The 18,069-nt window shown below is 32.1% G+C and overlaps 10 protein-coding genes and 1 non-coding gene across 11 annotated transcripts, besides 6 other annotated features; 7 read left to right on the top strand and 4 right to left on the bottom strand.

Moving 5' to 3' along the window:
- The first annotated feature begins 403 nt into the window (after positions 1–403).
- On the top strand, positions 404–475 carry TVAGG3_0085110. Its single transcript has one exon. It is a non-coding gene; the product is annotated as a tRNA-Ala (tRNA).
- A 44-nt stretch (positions 476–519) lies between these two features.
- Positions 520–2,238, top strand: TVAGG3_0085100 (uncharacterized protein; the record flags this gene model as incomplete). Its single annotated transcript, XM_001303220.1, has 1 exon — positions 520–2,238. One exon carries the CDS (start codon positions 520–522, stop codon positions 2,236–2,238), a length of 1,719 nt encoding a protein of 572 aa, XP_001303221.1.
- A 494-nt stretch (positions 2,239–2,732) lies between these two features.
- Positions 2,733–2,770: a mobile genetic element.
- Positions 2,733–2,770: a terminal%2Cinverted (terminal inverted repeat of Banshee-A3 transposon ID:TVAGG3_0085090).
- A 1,177-nt stretch (positions 2,771–3,947) lies between these two features.
- Positions 3,948–3,984: a mobile genetic element.
- Positions 3,948–3,984: a terminal%2Cinverted (terminal inverted repeat of Banshee-A3 transposon ID:TVAGG3_0085080).
- Positions 3,985–3,990: 6 nt separating this feature from the next.
- On the bottom strand, positions 3,991–5,958 carry TVAGG3_0085070 (spectrin binding; the record flags this gene model as incomplete). Its single annotated transcript, XM_001303221.1, has 1 exon — positions 4,731–5,426. The coding sequence occupies one exon, from the start codon at positions 5,424–5,426 to the stop codon at positions 4,731–4,733; it is 696 nt and encodes a 231-aa protein (XP_001303222.1).
- Positions 5,959–6,442: 484 nt separating this feature from the next.
- On the top strand, positions 6,443–6,787 carry TVAGG3_0085060 (cystatin/monellin family; the record flags this gene model as incomplete). The annotated part of the gene is made up of 1 exon (XM_001303222.2): positions 6,457–6,732. The coding sequence occupies one exon, from the start codon at positions 6,457–6,459 to the stop codon at positions 6,730–6,732; it is 276 nt and encodes a 91-aa protein (XP_001303223.1).
- A 416-nt stretch (positions 6,788–7,203) lies between these two features.
- On the bottom strand, positions 7,204–7,878 carry TVAGG3_0085050 (uncharacterized protein; the record flags this gene model as incomplete). Its single annotated transcript, XM_001303223.1, has 1 exon — positions 7,204–7,878. One exon carries the CDS (start codon positions 7,876–7,878, stop codon positions 7,204–7,206), a length of 675 nt encoding a protein of 224 aa, XP_001303224.1.
- A 970-nt stretch (positions 7,879–8,848) lies between these two features.
- On the bottom strand, positions 8,849–10,356 carry TVAGG3_0085040 (cyclin-dependent kinase inhibitor 2C-related family; the record flags this gene model as incomplete). The annotated part of the gene is made up of 1 exon (XM_001303224.2): positions 9,100–10,356. One exon carries the CDS (start codon positions 10,354–10,356, stop codon positions 9,100–9,102), a length of 1,257 nt encoding a protein of 418 aa, XP_001303225.1.
- Positions 10,357–10,929: 573 nt separating this feature from the next.
- Positions 10,930–11,030: a terminal%2Cinverted (terminal inverted repeat of Maverick-3 transposon ID:TVAGG3_0084880).
- Positions 10,930–18,069: part of a mobile genetic element that runs on past the window's edge.
- On the top strand, positions 11,897–12,863 carry TVAGG3_0085030 (protein of unknown function, DUF4106 family; the record flags this gene model as incomplete). Its single annotated transcript, XM_051222215.1, has 1 exon — positions 11,897–12,863. A coding segment is annotated over one exon (967 nt), but the record flags the coding sequence as incomplete, so codon positions are not given.
- On the top strand, positions 14,785–15,090 carry TVAGG3_0085020 (protein of unknown function, DUF4106 family; the record flags this gene model as incomplete). The annotated part of the gene is made up of 1 exon (XM_051222214.1): positions 14,785–15,090. A coding segment is annotated over one exon (306 nt), but the record flags the coding sequence as incomplete, so codon positions are not given.
- Positions 15,123–15,917, top strand: TVAGG3_0085010 (uncharacterized protein; the record flags this gene model as incomplete). The annotated part of the gene is made up of 1 exon (XM_051222213.1): positions 15,123–15,917. A coding segment is annotated over one exon (795 nt), but the record flags the coding sequence as incomplete, so codon positions are not given.
- TVAGG3_0085000 (uncharacterized protein) lies at positions 16,622–17,041 on the bottom strand (the record flags this gene model as incomplete). Its single annotated transcript, XM_051222212.1, has 1 exon — positions 16,622–17,041. One exon carries the CDS (start codon positions 17,039–17,041, stop codon positions 16,622–16,624), a length of 420 nt encoding a protein of 139 aa, XP_051107198.1.
- TVAGG3_0084990 (protein of unknown function, DUF4106 family) lies at positions 17,105–17,641 on the top strand (the record flags this gene model as incomplete). The annotated part of the gene is made up of 1 exon (XM_051222211.1): positions 17,105–17,641. One exon carries the CDS (start codon positions 17,105–17,107, stop codon positions 17,639–17,641), a length of 537 nt encoding a protein of 178 aa, XP_051107197.1.

Genomic DNA, 18,069 nt, shown 5'->3' with positions numbered 1-18,069 from the left:
GGTAGTATAGCTCGAAGAATACTTTATCGAAAGTACTCGAGCGCTAAACAAAATCGGCGCTAAGATTAAGGAAAGGATTCCCAAGTTTTGGCGAAATAAAATAGAGATAATGAAAGAAACTTGTTGGACGCTAAATTTATAATGAGACGTCTTTGTTAGTGTCTGCTATGTCAAGATATCCAATTGGATCTGATGATATATAGCAGGTATACATTTTGATTTCATATCACATGGCTGTACCCGCAATAAATTTTTTCCCCTTGGATTTGTAAAATTCCCTACTTTTATCTAATTTATAAATTTGATCTCAAAAATCAATGAAACAGATGATATCATGAGATAAATGATGAACTTAATTTTTATAATTTTCATTTTAGATCTATAATTTCAGATTAATTTCGAAGGGGGTGTGGCTCAGTGGTAGAGTGCGACTTTAGCATAGTTGAGGCCGGGGGTTCTATTCCCCCCATCTCCATTTTTGCATTATAATTTATATTTTTTGTCACTTTTGAAAATTTTATGATAACATCTTTCTCCGTTCAATATCTTGGTGATTTTTTCACAAGAATACATAAAGAGCTTACAAATAACAGTTACACTTCGGCAGAACCCATTTTAAAGGAATTAAACGTTTCTTCAATTGGAGAAGCGATTTCTATTTTTTCTGCCGAACTTGACAAGTATAAATCAAAGAATTTTCATCCACTTTCAGCACAACTAACACGAATTCTTGCGATATTGAATAGATTAGACGGAAACAACGAAAAATGGTTTCATTTAATGCTAAATTGCTTATCACCAAACTATCAGATATATCTTCCTAAAGAAACTATTGATATTACGCTAGACTATCTTACAAAATGTACAGATTTACGTGTTTTTCTTGATGATTCTCCTTTTTCTCCATTTGAGTTCATTGCTAACTTTGTTTCTGATACAGTATTACCATCAAAGCCAATACAAATAAATATCACGTTTAGAAGCAAACTTTTGAAACCAGTTCATTCTGACAAAATTTATTTGACTCTTCAGAACGACAAAGGCAAGAACATTGAAGCTGTTGTATTCACAGATAAAGAACTTAAACCAAATACTCTCTACAGAACATCTATAGAAATTCCTCCACAAAATCCCGGCAAAATTTCATTGAAAACAGCCCAAATTTGCTTACTTAACTCCGTTGTTACATTATTTACAAAGAGCAACTCGAGAGCATCAGATATTTCCGTTCTTTCTTTCAAAGATGACATTCATTTCTCAGCAGAATCGAATTCGTTCCCAATTTGCAGGTTCCCTTACAAGATCAAGGCTAAATGTACTGGATTCCCCTCTGAAACTGAATCAGTTTCGCTTCACGCTTCGATTTCTGGAAATGCAACGTTCGAAAATGGTCAAAACACAATGGATTTCAGCAAAACGAAACCAGAAGAAGATGTTTTATTCGATGTTTCCATTGTTGCTCCTTCAAAATGCGACGTTGAAGTAAAATTAGACTGGATTACGAAATATTCAGAGGAAATTACATTTTCTGAGACCAAATCCATACATTTCACGGAGCCATTTACAGTATCTAACAAGGTATTTGGTCCTTCTTTCATGGCTTTCAAAGAAAAAACAATTCCTCAAATTTATCGAGGAACACAATACACTTTTCTTACTATTTTTGAATATTCATTAGTAGAACATTCTGTTATACGCAATATCGATGTTACTCCTGCAGAAGGATTCGTAATTTCCCAGATGCCGATTGAATTACCAATAAATCTCAATCAAAGCGAAGCAGTTTCATATGCATTGTTTATAACATGCAATGGAAATGCTAAGAACGGTTCTCCTGGTGTTCTTTCGTTGACTTTCACTGTTGATTCGAATTCTGACGAAAAACTTATATTTTCTACTGTTCTTCCTGAAGTTCAGTTTGCTCCAAGTGAAGTAGAATGTTATTTGTCCATTCCCGAGTGTAAAAAAGATGAAGATTCAGAATTAACTCTTTCAATCACTCATTCTCCTGTTGCTGGCTTGAATATAGAGTCATATTTGACTGTACAAGACAATGATTTCTTCGTTATTGCAGAAGAATCAAAGAAACAGTCAATAAATTACAATCAAGAAAAATCTGAAATGAAAATTAAGTTTAAAGCAAAAGATATCGGTACAAGATCGTTCCCAAAGATATCTATAACTTCAATAGATGGTATTGAGCTTTGGCAATCTTCTCCTTTCATTGTTTCAAAATAAAATATTTTTTATTGTTTTTTTGAGTCAATTATCAACCATTTTTAATATGATCATTTATATGTATTGATCATTTTAAATAAAGATATCAATTTCTCCAAAGAGAAAACAATCTTTTTATCAATACTCTAAAAATCCGACAATTGATGAAAAAATCATTCAATAAATTTTGCGTCTATATTATTATGTGATGCATATTTTCACGATCTGACTGCAGAAATCGAATCAGCGGAGCCTGAAGAATGAGATTACTCGGAAAATTGGTTTTGAACGCTTAGATAGGGATGAAATGAGACTTTATGAGTTGCAGTGCATAAATATATGATTTTTTGATAATATATCATGATATCAAAATATGAAGTGAGTATTTATGAGTTGTTGAGACCGATTAATTTGTGTGTGCAGCCAGGATAAGTGTAGGAAAGAGATTTTAATAGGGATCAGTAAATTAAATGAGTAAAAAGATAAAGAGAGTGTAAATATTTTACAGTTGAAAGTGTTGTAAACAGAAATTCATCAAAAGTGACACTTCAGAAAAGCTAAAATATTGAATTTTTGGAACTTTTGATAGAACACGTTTTTAAATATTAATTAAAGTAAATGTATATTTTGTAAAGATTCTTTTTAATAAAAAAAATAAAATTTTGAAGAAGAACACAAAATCTTCTGAAAAATAATATCACATAAACTCATATTATTTTCTAATATATAACTATTTTATATAAAAATCAAATTCAATGATCTTAAAAGCGAAGGATAAACCTCAAAATTTACGAATATAATGAGTGGGAATATAATGCTTATCTATCATAAAACCATATGAAATATCAATTTTTGCTTTACGCCTAATTTTTGACGACAATTAGCAAAAAATGTTAAATGTTAACACTCAGTCCATTTGAATATGAAAAATAAAATTGACTTTGATTAAATGTTTTTATTTATCATGCAATTCTTCTTGCGACCAAAGATTTGAATAAAATTTCAAAAAATAAGATAGCTTAAAAAATAATATACGGTAGTGTTTACTAATAGATGAATAGTATATAAATTCTATTAAAATGGATTTGATCCAAAAAAATATAAAACCAAAAATAATTTTAAATTTAAATGAAGAAGTAATTTAAAACGATTTTATTTATGATCAAATTTTATATATTTTTTTGGATCAAATCCATTTTAATAGAATTTATATACTATTCATCTATTAGTAAACACTACCGTATATTATTTTTTAAGCTATCTTATTTTTTGAACTTTTATTCAAATCTTTGGTCGCAAGAAGAATTGCATGATAAATAAAAACATTTAATCAAAGTCAATTTTATTTTTCATATTCAAATGGACTGAGTGTTAACATTTAACATTTTTTGCTAATTGTCGTCAAAAATTAGGCGTAAAGCAAAAATTGATATTTCATATGGTTTTATGATAGATAAGCATTATATTCCCACTCATTATATTCGTAAATTTTGAGGTTTATCCTTCGCTTTTAAGATCATTGAATTTGATTTTTATATAAAATAGTTATATATTAGAAAATAATATGAGTTTATGTGATATTATTTTTCAGAAGATTTCATTCTATATGCCTATGAAAAGTACTCTCAAAACTAACTTTTTCCTAATTATAATTAAATCTAGAATATTGTATTATGCTTAGTATTATTTCATTTTTCTCATTCAATTTAGAATTTACAAATGTCAAAAAATTGAGAGCTGTCACTTTTGATTAATTTCTGTTTATTACAAAAGAAGTTTTAATATGTAGGGGAAAACGTAATAGAAATAATGCTGCGAAAAGTTCCGCAATCAGAACTATCATTCTGGGAGACATGCAGTGGCAGTGTATCCCGGAATGACTTTTGCCGACAGAAAACAGTGCACTGTTGCACTAGGTCGGTCGAAGTTCCGCAATTGGATTCTGGGAGGAATATATTGACAATATCTCCCCAAATGTCTCAAAAGAACATATATTCTTCTCAAACTTAAAAAGACATTATAGAAATTTCCAAATTTTTTAATCCTTTAATCAATATGTTCACCCACTTCACTATTCAAACTTTCTATCTTGTTGAATCATAGACACTTTAATTTCATTCAAACTTCATAATTCACAGAATATAATGAAAGAGCAATGTGAATTTCCATAACAATTTCATGTAAATTTACTAAATAACCCTCAATCATCTCATTTAAATATCTCTTGAACATTCCTTTCACGCAGATCACAATCATCCATTCAAAAGATCGATTGAGAATTATATAATTCCATAATATGTCGATAAATGAGTTTCTCATTGATAACTTCAATAATTTAATCAAAAACACTTTGTGTTAGAGAGAATGAGATTAGTAACATGTGAACATATCACTTAAAGATATTATCCTATTCTATATGAATAAATAAAGAAAAACAATATTCATATGAAGAATAGTTTGGAAATAAGAATATTGTTAATTTTATTATAATTATACGATTGGATTATATTATATTACTTGGCTCCAATAGATATTAGAAAATCTCTTACATTAGATTTAGCATAGGAGAGTGCAGTTTTTCCATCATTAGACTTTGCATCTTTGTCAGCTCCAATAGAGATAAGATATTTAACAACTTCAAGATGACCAAAAGATGATGCCCAAATGAGTGGAGTATATCCAAACACATCCTTTGCTTCTTTATCAGCTCCAATAGAGATAAGATATTTAACAACTTCAAGATGACCAAAAGATGATGCCCAAATGAGTGGAGTATATCCAAACACATCCTTTGCTTCTTTATCACAGCCACATTCAATAAGTAATTTGACAAGATTAAGATTTTCTTCCATACTTGCAACATGAAGTACATTATTTTCGTAGTCTGTTGTCTTCTTCCAAAGTCCTTCTTCACAAGCCTTTGAAATCATTTCGCGATTGCCTTCAGATGAAAGCTCTTCAAAGAATTTGTAAACACTCGCAAAATCTTTTGTTTCCTTAAGTGATGAGATTTTGTCTAAAAATTCTTTAGAAAAGTTATGTGATTCATTAATTCGAGTTGTTGTAGTTTCTTTAGAAGCATTTTGTATTTGGTTTTGTAATGCTTTTATTTCTGTTTGAAGTCTTTTGATTTCTTCTGTAGAATCAAGCGATTGTTTGTTGTTTTCGTTGATAAAATCAATTATTCCATCAAATATATTGAATTTCATGTACTTTTTGACGATCTTAAGAATTGAAAAGACGTCTTCATAATTTTGGATAGTAACATTCGCCTTTCGTGTACTGATATATATTTCTTTGGAGGTGAGACTTGATGAAGACTGTTAAAGAAGACTAATGTACTGATCTGCTGTCAAACATGAATATTTCATGATTGCTTTGATGTCACTGATATCGAATGTATCAAAAAAGTTTTCGTTTTGAATATAATCACTGATATGAGCAGCAATATATTCGAAATTCAGATTCATGGACTGATTCGATTTTTTTTTGAAAAGTCGTTACTTTACAAAAAATAATCACATAGTTTGTTTACTATAACACATTGAGAATCGAAATTCATTGTATATCCGTTTCCGAACAAATTACGATAAAATTGGCATTTACGAACCAGACTTCAGTTCCAATCTTGCCAAGTATCACATTGATCTCACACCTTATTGCAGTGTATTCATGACAAAATGAATTCTTAATAAATGCTTAACTTCCAAATTTTATTTCGAATATTCTCTAAAAGTGTTCTCTAAATAAATTCGCTTATTCTAAATGGCTATCTTATATTTTACATAATAATCTTTGTATTCGAATATATGTGAAATGATCTCATATCTCAAATTTCTAAATTAAAATATATGAAATTAAGCTCTAAAATTTCTTGAATATATATTGTGTCTTAATACAAAATGAATATTCTAAGCTTGTTCAAAATTATGAATATAATATTGATGAAATTCAATATAATCTCAAATGGACTCATAATAATGTGAACTTTCATTGGGTGCATCATAATACTGATATAAAAGAATCATAAGTTGCATTCAAGAGCTTTTATGAGATGTTTGTTTATTTCACAGTAAAATAAGTGAAAGAAGTGAGATGATGTCATCAACTGCCAATCAGATTAAAATAAATGCAAAACAAAAGGTTAGATGATAAAGATGTTATTTAACCAAAAATGACGTTAAAACAAATATAAACTTTTTCAGTTGGTCATTGAAATTTTTTTGACACTTTATTGCAATGTCTTGCGGCGGAGGATGCTGCTGTGGTGCTGCTAAGCCAGCTAACGTTCAGGATGAACATGTTATCCAGGCTTTCAAGGATGCCATCGCTCTTGGCAACCAGAAGAACGGAACAACACTTGAATACATCCAACTTCTTTCCGCTACACAGAAGGTTGTCTCTGGCTACATCTTCGAGGGTGTTGTCAAGACAAACGATGGCGACTACAAGGTCAAGATCTGGTGCAAGCCAGGCAACACAGAGAAGGAACTTCAGCTCTTCGAGAAGGCCTAAATTTAATTTTAGTAACCACTTGCATAAACTGATTCCTTAAAGGTTTTTTATATTTATTTACTTATTTTAAAATTCTAAATTTCACGTTATACGGCCATTATTTTACGAAATCGCCCTTTCACTTGATTAGGGTATGCTTTTCTGACTTTTGCGTTTAAGAATAACTCTTTTTATTGATAATATTGTTTATATAAGTTATAATTTGGAATTTCTGAAATATATCTTTTTTTCTCAATGTTTTATTCTTTTTCTTATTTAGATTTTAATTGCTATATCTAATTGCTTATTCTTTGAACATTTACTTCCTTTCTAGCCTCTAAATCACCACGATATGTTCAATTTTTGTAAAACTAATATCGCCAAACATAGATGGAACTCATGAAAAATGATATATGCTTGCATGACAATTCTATAGATTAATACATACAAATATTTAATCACAAATATAATTGATAACAAAAGAGCATTCTATTAGTGGGGAGTTATCATTGATTTCTCGATCTCAGATCTCTTTTGAGTTAAGACATCATTTAATTGTTTGGCAAGTTGAATTTTTCGCTTAAGTATTGCGCGTTCTTCTGTTTTTGCTTTCTTAAACTTTTTAGCCTCTTCTTCTAGAGCAATTTCTTGCTGTGTAAGTCGCTCTGATTCGGCTTTGAGCTTAATCATTTTCTCAAAGATTGCAGTTTGAGCGTTTTTACTTCTATTCTTTTCTTTTTGGGCTTGGGCTTCAAGTTTCCTCTCATTCTCCATCTTAATTAAGTGTAACTTTTCTTTTTCATCTGTTGCGCTAAGAATAGCTTTCAGATTTTTCTTTGTATTATATATTGCATCTTTTAGTTCGTTATTTTTAGGAATTATTTTGTCAATTTTCTTGGATATTTCTTTGATTTGCATTAAAAGTTGTTCATTTTCTGATTTAAGATTTATGAGTAGATTTATTTGATCTTGTGGAATTGTAGGAGTAGATATAGTATTCAATCTTTTGCCTGTTTTTGTTTTTCCACCAATTTCAAACTCTGGAATAAGAATTTTATTGATATGAGGAGATTCAGGAATACTAATGGATATAGCCTTCATATTTATTAGGTTTTCGTTCTCTCTATAATCTTCTTCAAGCCATGAGTTGACTAAATCATTTTTCATATTTTTAAACGTGCACTAAGATTTTATGCTTCTTTTCGAGTAATTTTACGCTAACTCATAACAATTTATCATAGATAAAACAATTAAATCGTCCAAAGAAAGTTACTATTCATATCAGAAACATGAATGCCTGATGAAATTTCTTGAATTCTATATTTAATCATATAATTATGCACTTTTTAGATATTTCACTGTATCGCATGAAAAACAAGGATTCTGGATATCCTAGAACTATTCTGAACTAAATAAATAATTCATATATAAGGTCCATCAATTTTGGTTTGAAAAAATGCTTCATCTTTTGTGTTAATCTCCTGTTAAACATAGAAGAGTTAAATTAAGTGTTGGTAAAAATCAATTTGATTTCATTCTCAAATACCCTTCGAAATTAATATGAAATTATAGATCTAAAATGAAAATTTTAAAAATTAAGTTCATCATTTATCATGATATCATCTGTTTCATGGATTTTTGAGATCAAATAAGAATCAAATTTATAAACTTGCTAAAAGTGCGGGTACAGCCATGTGATATGAAATCAAAATGTATACCTGCTATATATCATCAGATCCAATTGGATATCTTGACATAGCAGACACTAACAAAGACGTCTCATTATAAATTTAGCGTCCAACAAGTTTCTTTCATTATCTCTATTTTATTTCGCCAAAACTTGGGAATCCTTTCCTTAATCTTAGCGCCGATTTTGTTTAGCGCTCGAGTACTTTCGATAAAGTATTCTTCGAGCTATACTAGACTTATAAAATTTAATTTTACATTTTTATCAGTCTTTTGGCTTATAACTTTCTCATCGTTCATACAACTATGAAATTTTATTGCATATTCATACTTGTATTTTGACTTTTATAAAAAATCACTCATTATCGAATTTTTATAGGTAAAAGATCTCTAATCCAAATTCTATGACATTAAGCTAAATTTTAGATTAGAGCGCAAAATACATGAAGAATTTATAAATTTTGTTTATGCTTTTGAAAATAATCATAGCTGTTTAGTATTTTTTAAAGGAATTTGTATTGAAAATATATTAAATGAAGCTATCTTGAGACTAAAAACGTGTGATTTAATTTTTAGTTTTTTATTTTTATTTTCCCCACTGTGGGGATTCACCGGGAGGGGACGGGAAACTCTCAATTTGCTTATCGTTCCCCACTTTTAGCATCCTTACTCTAAGCTGTTAAAGCTGTGTAATGAAAGTTCTTAATAACTATCATCATAACTGTCATTATCATCGTCACGATCATTATCATCATCACTATCATTATCACTGACATCAGCACCATGTGAAATAAGAACTTCTGCTGTTTCTTTGCTGTTGCTATAAGCTGCGTAATGAAGTGGAGTTTCCTCATCTTCATCTCTAGCATTGATATCAGCACCATATGAAATAAGAACTTCTGCTGTTTCTTTGCTGTTGCTAAAAGCTGCTTTATGAAGTGGAGTTTCCTTATATTTGTCTCTAGCATTGATATCAGCACCATGTGAAATAAGAACTTCTGCTGTTTCTTTGCTGTTGCTATAAGCTGCGTAATGAAGTGGAGTTTTCTCATGTTCATCTCTAGCATTGATATCAGCACCATGTGAAATAAGAACTTCTGCTGTTTCTTTGCTGATGCTATAAGCTGCGTTATGAAGTGGAGTTTTCTCATCTTCATCTCTAGCATTGATATCAGCACCATGTGAAATAAGAACTTCTGCTGTTTCTTTGCTGTTGCTATAAGCTGCTTTATGAAGTGGAGTTCTCTTATATTTGTCTCTAGCATTGATATCAGCACCATGTGAAATAAGAACTTCTGCTGTTTCTTTGCTGTTGCTATAAGCTGCTTTATGAAGTGGAGTTTCCTTATTTTTGTCTCTAGCATTGATATCAGCACCATGTGAAATAAGAACTTCTGCTGTTTCTTTGCTGTTGCTATATGCTGCGTTATGAAGTGGAGTTCTCTTATTTTTGTCTCTAGCATTGATATCAGCACCATGTGAAATAAAATATTTGATAAGGGATGGAAGAAAGAAATAAGATGAATAAATTAAGCATGTATCAATATTATTAGTTTGATCTAAATATACTAAAAATGACTGAAGATTATTATACAAACCGCAATCGGCTAAGTCGATTTCAATATCATATTCATTCCTTAAAAACGAAACAAAATCAATGTTGTGTGTAATAATTGCAATTTTCATGCATTTTTTATCTGGTTCTTGTTTTTTCAAGCACTCGCTTAAGATCTCCTGATTTCCACCTAAAAATGAGAAACGAAGACATTTTTTTGTTATTTCTGGGTGAAATTTTGTGATTATGAACTTAAAACAATCAACAGATCCATAATAACAGCATAATTCAAGATATGAATATCCTTTTAATGAATATGGATAAAATGTATCGTCTAGTCTTTGATCTTTATCAAATTCGCTTTTTTCGATGATAGAGATTAATAATTCTTTGTCATTATCCATAATAGCCCTGTAAATCGTATTTTCTTTATGAATATCCAATGTATAATTTTTAGATTCAAATTCCTTGAACTTTGTTCTGTTGCTTTCTACAAGTACTATTCCATATTCTTTATAGAAAAGGTAATCAAAAACAGAATTAATCGCATTAATATCCTTTGGGTGATATTCTTCAAAGATTTGTTTGACAATGTATAAATATGACTTCATATAGCGGTTGTTATACATTGACATGCTTGACATATCAATAATAATCTGATTTGGAGGATATTTATATGAATCGATCAGATGAATTTTGATATTTTGATAAATTTTAGATAATTCTTTTTCGTCTTTTGTTTTGAGCTTGTATAGTGAGTCAAATGCATCACAATAATTTTTGTAAGTGCTCATCAACTCATTGTAATGAGTTGGTGATACTGTGTTATCAGACAACATCAAAATTTGATTTTTTTATGGCAAAATTTTTAATCTGACTACTTTTTTTTAGTCGAAAATTTTTTTCATCATCATCTTAGGTGGTATAAAAAAAAAAAAAAAAAAAAAAAAAAAAAAAAAAAAAAAAAAAAAAAAAAAAAAAAAAAAAAAAAAAAAAAAAAAAAAAAAGGTAGTGGGGCTTCCAGGCACTTCGTGCCTTCTAGCCCCGAAGATGTTTAGTATAAATGAAGTTTTTATTCGGAAAATTGTTAGTCTTCTTGGTCGAAAACATTATATAATGTTTCACTTTTCACAAATTATATATTATGTTTTGTTTTCAAGACTTCTTCGTAAATGTTTTGTCAAGACTTCTTCGTAAAATCAGACAAAAATAATGTTTAGGGTAGAAGGTTAGATATAACCTCTTTTCTAACCTCTTTTCTACCCTCTTGAATTTGTCAAGATTTCTTCGTAAATGTTTTGTCAAGACTTCTTCGTAAAGACTTTGTCAAGACTTCTTCGTAAAGACTTTGTTGAGATTTCTTCATGAAATTTACACCAAAAATAATGTTTAGGGTAGAAGGTTAGATATAACCTCTTTTCTAACCTCTTTTCTACCCTCTTGAATTTTCATGAAATTTACACCAAAAATAATGTTTAGGGTAGAAGGTTAGATATAACCTCTTTTCTAACCTCTTTTCTACCCTCTTGAATTTTCATGAAATTTACACCAAAAATATATTTTAGGTGAAGAGGTGAGATATAACCTGTTTTTTCACCTAATTTTTCACCTCTTGAATTTTCATGAAATTTACACCAAAAATATACTACTAGGGTCATTTACGAAGAAATCTCAACAAAGTCTTTACGAAGAAATCTCAACAAAACATAGACAAGAAAGTTCATGAGAAATTAGATGAAGAAGTCTTAACAAAGTCTTTACGAAGAAATTCATGAAAATTCAAGAGGGTAGAAAAGAGGTTAGAAAAGAGGTTATATCTAACCTTCTACCCTAAAATATATTTTTGGGTCATTTACACTCATTTACGAAGAAATCTCAACAAAGTCTTTACGAAGAAGTCTCAATAAAACATCTGTCAAAAACCGCTTTTTAACTTCACTTAAAATGCCACGTAAGCTACGTAAGAATATACGTAAGAGGAAGAGAGCATTGAAACATCCAATAGTAAGACTAACACCACAACAACAGTTGCAACAACAAATGCTGAATGACCCCACTATGTTGCAACAAATGTCAAGCAATCCTATGCTTTTAAACCGAGTTGTTGGTGCACAGAGTGGAGGTTTAAGAGCGGCACTTTTAGCGAAAATGGCAGGCTATGGTGGAGCTGCAGACGGAACAGCATATAACCCTCAAAGTCAAATGAATTTGAGTTCACTCAAAAATCAAATAGCAGATGTCAAAAAGTCAAACATAGACATACAGAAGCAAATAGGTGAAAACGAAAAGAAACTAGAATATGACAGACACACAAAGAAACTCAATGAGTTAAACGTAGAGAAAAAGAAGAAAGAAGAACAACTGAAAGAACTAAGTACGGAGGAATATGCGAAAAAAGTGTCAGAAAAAGCAACAGAAGTAGCAAAAATGGAACAAGATGTTGTAAATTTGAAAAACCATACTACTCGATATAAAGTACTGAAAGATGAAGAGATAAAACAAAAAGCCCTGAAGACATATATGGATAGCGATGAGTATAAAAAAGAAGTTGAAGCAAATGTAAAGGCAGAAAAACTTTTACAGTTGCAAAACCAAACCGTACAGTATGAAAACTTAGCACAAGAAAGTAAAAATAACGACGCAGCCATGCAAAAGGCAATGAAAAGCGCAGAATATATAAAAGCTAACAATGACTGGTTAGATGCCCAAGCCAACGCTAAAGCAGCCCAACTCATAGGGTCAATAAGGACAAAAATACAAGCGGATGAAGATAGTTCAAATGAAGCTTTAACAAATGCTGACTTTAAGAACGCCTTCGAAGCTCTTCATAGTAAGGTGAAACAAGTGAACGACTTCTCATCTGGAAAGAAACTGAAGTCTGAAGGTTTCGACAAAGAGTTAAAAGAAGTAGCACAAAATATGACGAAAATAACAGATGCAGCAACGAGACAGGCAGTTCAAAGTGCCTATGACGCCGTTAGAGCAACTGTTGTGGAAAGTCAAGAAAAAGAGTTACAACAGACCAAAACAGACCTAGTAAATGCTTTCTTAAGAACGAAAAGTCAGGTAGGACATTACGCTGCAGATGGAACATATGTGCCAGCTGGTGGAACTTATATACCACCAAACCCTCCAAGAGAAGCACCTGCACCAGGACTACCTAACACATTTACATCGTCACATGGACACAGACACAGGCATGCACCAAAACCAACACAACAACCAACAGTTCAAAACACTGCACCACAACCAGCACAACAACCAACAGTTCAAAACCCTGCACAACAACCACCTCCACAACCAGAGCAAGGACATAAAAGAAGTAGAGAACAAGGAAACCAAGAATTCTTAAAAATGCTTAAAGAAGACTATGGTTACCCAGATACTATTGACTTTAGTGACAGATATAAAGAAGCTATTCGAAAGTTCAAGGATGGAAATACTGACCCGAACCTATTTAGCTTTATGGCTCTGCACCAAAGGGGATATAATCTCAAACCTGGAAAATACAAGCTCGCTAAGGGATATGATTTAATAGCATATCATCCAAATGACATGAACGAATTTACTCCGAGATATTTGATGTCAGAGCTAAATGACAATTTAACTCTCTTCATGAAACGCGTAAAAAATAGAGACGGAACGAAAGAAGAAAGGTTTATGAGTCCGGATGACTTAGAAAGGGAACTTTTTAAAAACGGTCTCGGAATATATGAAATGCCAGCAGATGAGGTACAAGAAACTCCACAGGAAGAAGTTCAGATACAACCAGACATGGAAGAAATAGTTCAGCAACAACAGCTAGAAGAGCCTGAAGGAAACGAACAAGTCCTTCCTTTGGAAACTAACTTCACAGAACTAGATGAAGATTTGGAACAGCCGAAAAATCTTGACCCTCAACAAGAGTATGCGGAGAATATGGAATATTTCCAAGAGTCTAAAAAAAATTCGGCTGACATAGTAGAAGAATATCGAAAAATGTTTGCCGACATACAAAAGACTCCAACATCAGATGAAAATATTCAGCATAGAATGGAAGCACTGAAAAAAAATGTACACAAATACAACAACCCTTTTTACTTACGAGCATTTAACGTTCAATCTTCGGATGAACTCGGTGAAGATAAAAGGTTAAATTTCAAGAAAACATATAGAAATGAAACATTGTTTAAAGTTCATTCAGAACCTAACCAAGATGGAAACAAACCTACTTTTGTTTCTGCAGACGATGGAACTACAATGAGATGGGGTCATAAAGCTAACCCAGATAGGTGGTTCATAAACTTACAACCACAATTCCAAGAAGTTGTAGACGCAATGGAAGTCAATGGTGAACCAGATATAGCTGGTATTTTCAGCGCGGCTTTAATGCCATTGAAAGATATGAAACATGCAGATATTTTGGACCAGTATGAAATGAACATGGCTGATGGAAATATAACACCTGACGTTCTAAAACATTTATCTCAAAGAACTACACAGAACCATAGAGATGGTATATTTGGTGAAGAGTTTAGAAAGAAAGTTAGGGAGGCGAAGGAAGAGAACCTATTGTACATGACCTTGCAAACGAAAGTTTACAAAATGTCATAAAAACTTACTTTGCAGACAATGAACCGAGAAGGGATGAATATTTAAGAAAACTCAAATGGACAGTACCAAATGAAATGTTAGTATTGAAAAACATGTTCCTTGACAAAATAAAACCAACTACAGAAATAAATGACGCAAGCCTGAAACGTTGGGTAAAAGCTTTCCCATTCACAAAAGATATTATTGGTAACATGGAAAGAAAACCAGAATGGCTACAAAAACATATATTTGGAAACGAGCTTATTCCATATGGACAAGCTCTGTTTGAAGAGCTTGAACCGGAAACTCAGGAAAGAGTCATGCAAACAATACGCGAAGACTCAAATACAAACTATGACAAAATCTTTCTAGGATATAGGTTACCTGAGATGGGCGACCAGAGCCCAAAGGCAAAAAGGACATGGGAAATTTGCAACATACTAGATGAACATAATGCAAAGATGCAACAACTTCAAGCAGAGGGCAATGAAGGAAAAAGAAGAGTTAAAAACTCAGTCAGGAAGAAAGTAAAGCTTGGTCCACGTGGGTTCTATTATGACATATAAATCCAACTATTCTATATTTTTACTCATATGAAATGTACGCCGCTCAGAATATAACGCCAACAGTTTTGGATGCTATGAACGGAAATGTTTCCGAATGGTATAACGAATGCGACAATGCCATTAGAAGGTCAGAAATAGTTCCTGGAACTTACGAATATACAACTGCTGTTTCTTATGGAAACGTAGGTGAGTTTGGAGAAGGTTCTTCAACAACAGTAGATATTGCTTGCGACAGGTTTCATATTATTTCTATTGACAACTCATTCTTATACGTGGAACAAGACATTGAAATAAAGCCTTCTGCCAAGTTGTCTGACAAGAAAGGTTGCAATGGAATTTTCTATGTCGGATACCAATATGCTCCAGAAGTTTTCATGGGATATAAGATATATTCTAACTCTGACTTAGTTCAAACAGTAACATGGGCAAACTATGAATGGTTCGCTTTGAGAAACTCAGTACAACCACAAGCTAGAGAACAAACAGACCAGTATGCCACCATTGAGAAAATAAGAAGACTTGACCCTAACGTTCCAGGAGTTTATGTTAACCTTTCTGGACAAACTGCAGCAGCAGTAACCAAAGTAAAACTGAAACTTAGAGTTCCTTTGTCATCTTTCCTCATCTTCAGGTTTTTAAGATACTTGCCAAACTGGGCAGGAAAAATTTCTATCGAACTTACTCCAAGCAAAAATAACTTAGTCATTGCACCAACACAAGACCCATTCACTCTTACAGACGTAAAGGGAGCAAATCAAACGTCATTCGCCGACTTTTGCAAAGACAAAGTTGACTTAGACTTTGGTTTCTCAAACTTCAACACTGAAGTAAACTATTATTTCAATGCTGCTGGAACTGCTTGGGACCCAGTTAAGTTCACATGCGAACAGTTTGAATGCAAGAGAATAGAAAGCAGACTTGCCGTTTATATGTTGGACCCAGATATTTCAAATGCTTTAGCTGCCAAATATATTGCAGTTCCACTTATGTTCCCTATACACCAAATATCTGTCAAAGACTTTGCAGGTGAAGTTGGAAACCAAAGTGCTGACCCAGGTGCAAGAACAGATATTGCCTTAACAACTGCAATGAAACATGCAGATACTATGTTTGTACTGTTCAGACGAACTATAAATGACTATTCTTGCTTCTACAACCCTGGTATTAAATATCATAAACATAGATGGCAAATATTATCCAAGAGAAGAATATTCTACAGTTGAGGATATGAGGTCATACAACTTGACATTAGATGCTATGAACTTTAACAACAACTTCACAACAACCATTAACCCTGAAATGCAAAGTTCTATTATGCCATATGTGAAAGTATGGACCCATACAGGAGCTCAAAACACTCAATATACAAATGGAGACCGTTCAAACTTTTGGCTTGGCATTCCATTTGCTGACTCAGAAGACTTTATGGGTGGTATTTCAACTGTTGGTACAGTTCAAATACAATATACTGGTGACAGAGACGGTCCAAATGAACTGAGAGCAAAGAAGTTTACAAAACCAATAGCACTTTTCACGGAAGATGCTCTTTTGAAGATTCGTTCGATGAAACCTGCTGGGGCTCCTCAGATTGGTATAACGACAGCTTCCATCGAGCAGATTTTGGCAGCAGGTCAGTAAGTTGTTCTTGAACTGACTTCTCTCCGTCAAATATTGACAGTACGCCAGTTTTGATATAATATTGTATTATAAACTTTCCTTTAGAAATATCGGTCAGTTTTGTTGTTATATTTTTGTCTGCTTCAAGAACTTTCACCATCTCGGTTATACCAACTTTCTTTGCTTTATGAAAATATTTTGGTTCAGCAAAGACTGCTATTCTATAACATTTTCCATTGTTTGTGTAAAGAACTACTCTGTCAATGAACTTGTATTGTTTGTGTGTGTAAACTTTGTTTTGCTTCAATTCGAAGAGATACTCAAATACGTCCATCTTTTTATTCTAAGTAAAATGTCATTTCCGAAAAATAGAAGCGTGAGTGTTTCAAAAGGTTTAATGGCGGTGGCAGATGTGAAGTTAAATTCACCAACTCAAACAAACAGTCAAAGTGTTGTTGTCAATGTCAAAGAAAGAGATGTTGAAGTGGGGAAACCATACGAAGACGAAGATGGTATAACAATAGTTCCTGTAAAAGAACAACCAACATATCCTGAAGTTAGCAGAGACTTAAGTTCTGTTGCAGATATTCGAAACGACTACCAACAACTTAAAGACAAACTTAAAACTCAGGAGAAGATTTGTCAGGCTTTGGGTATAATGTTAAACTTGGTTGAGCACAACCCTGTAAAAGTGAACTCATATGTCATCGCACCTCATGAAGTTTTGAAAGAACTATTGAAACTTTTGACAGAGGCAGACGATATAAACATCAAAGAAATAGAACCCGACATTGCTTGCTGTGGTGTTTCATATAATGTCATTGACAAGATATACGTTATGAAAGGAGGTGAAACGTTGAACTTAAAATATAGTTTCCCAGACGTCATAAAAATATTTGACGACCACAACATTTCATTAAAATTTACTTGCTAAGTAAAAATGTCAAAACTTCTTGAAAGATGTTTGAAGAAAAACAATATAGACTTTATTTCATGTAAAGGACTTTACACGCTTTTGAACGATATGAAAGACCCTGTTTTGTTTGTTCGTGTAGACAAAGGAAAGTTCTATGTCTTTACAAAATATTTGAACTTCTTAGACAGAGAACTTCAAGAAACGCCATGTGAAAGTTTAGATGAAGTTCTTCTCCACTTTCAGAAAAACTTTTAAATATATGTAAATGGCAGAAGACATAGTGGTTTATACTATTACGACTAAAAACCCTGAGTCATATAATTCTATAACAACAAACTTACAAAGTCCTCAAGGACGGTATTGTAAACTAACTTTAAACACAATGACGACTAAAGCCTGTTTTGCTCTTTTGACACCAGAAGACTTTGTTGTTGTGAATGGTAAAA

Source organism: Trichomonas vaginalis, chromosome IV (genome assembly GCF_026262505.1).
Source record: "Trichomonas vaginalis G3 chromosome IV, whole genome shotgun sequence".
In the NCBI taxonomy this organism is placed as follows: Eukaryota; Parabasalia; order Trichomonadida; family Trichomonadidae; genus Trichomonas; species Trichomonas vaginalis.
This window is presented reverse-complemented; position numbering and strand designations above follow the sequence as displayed.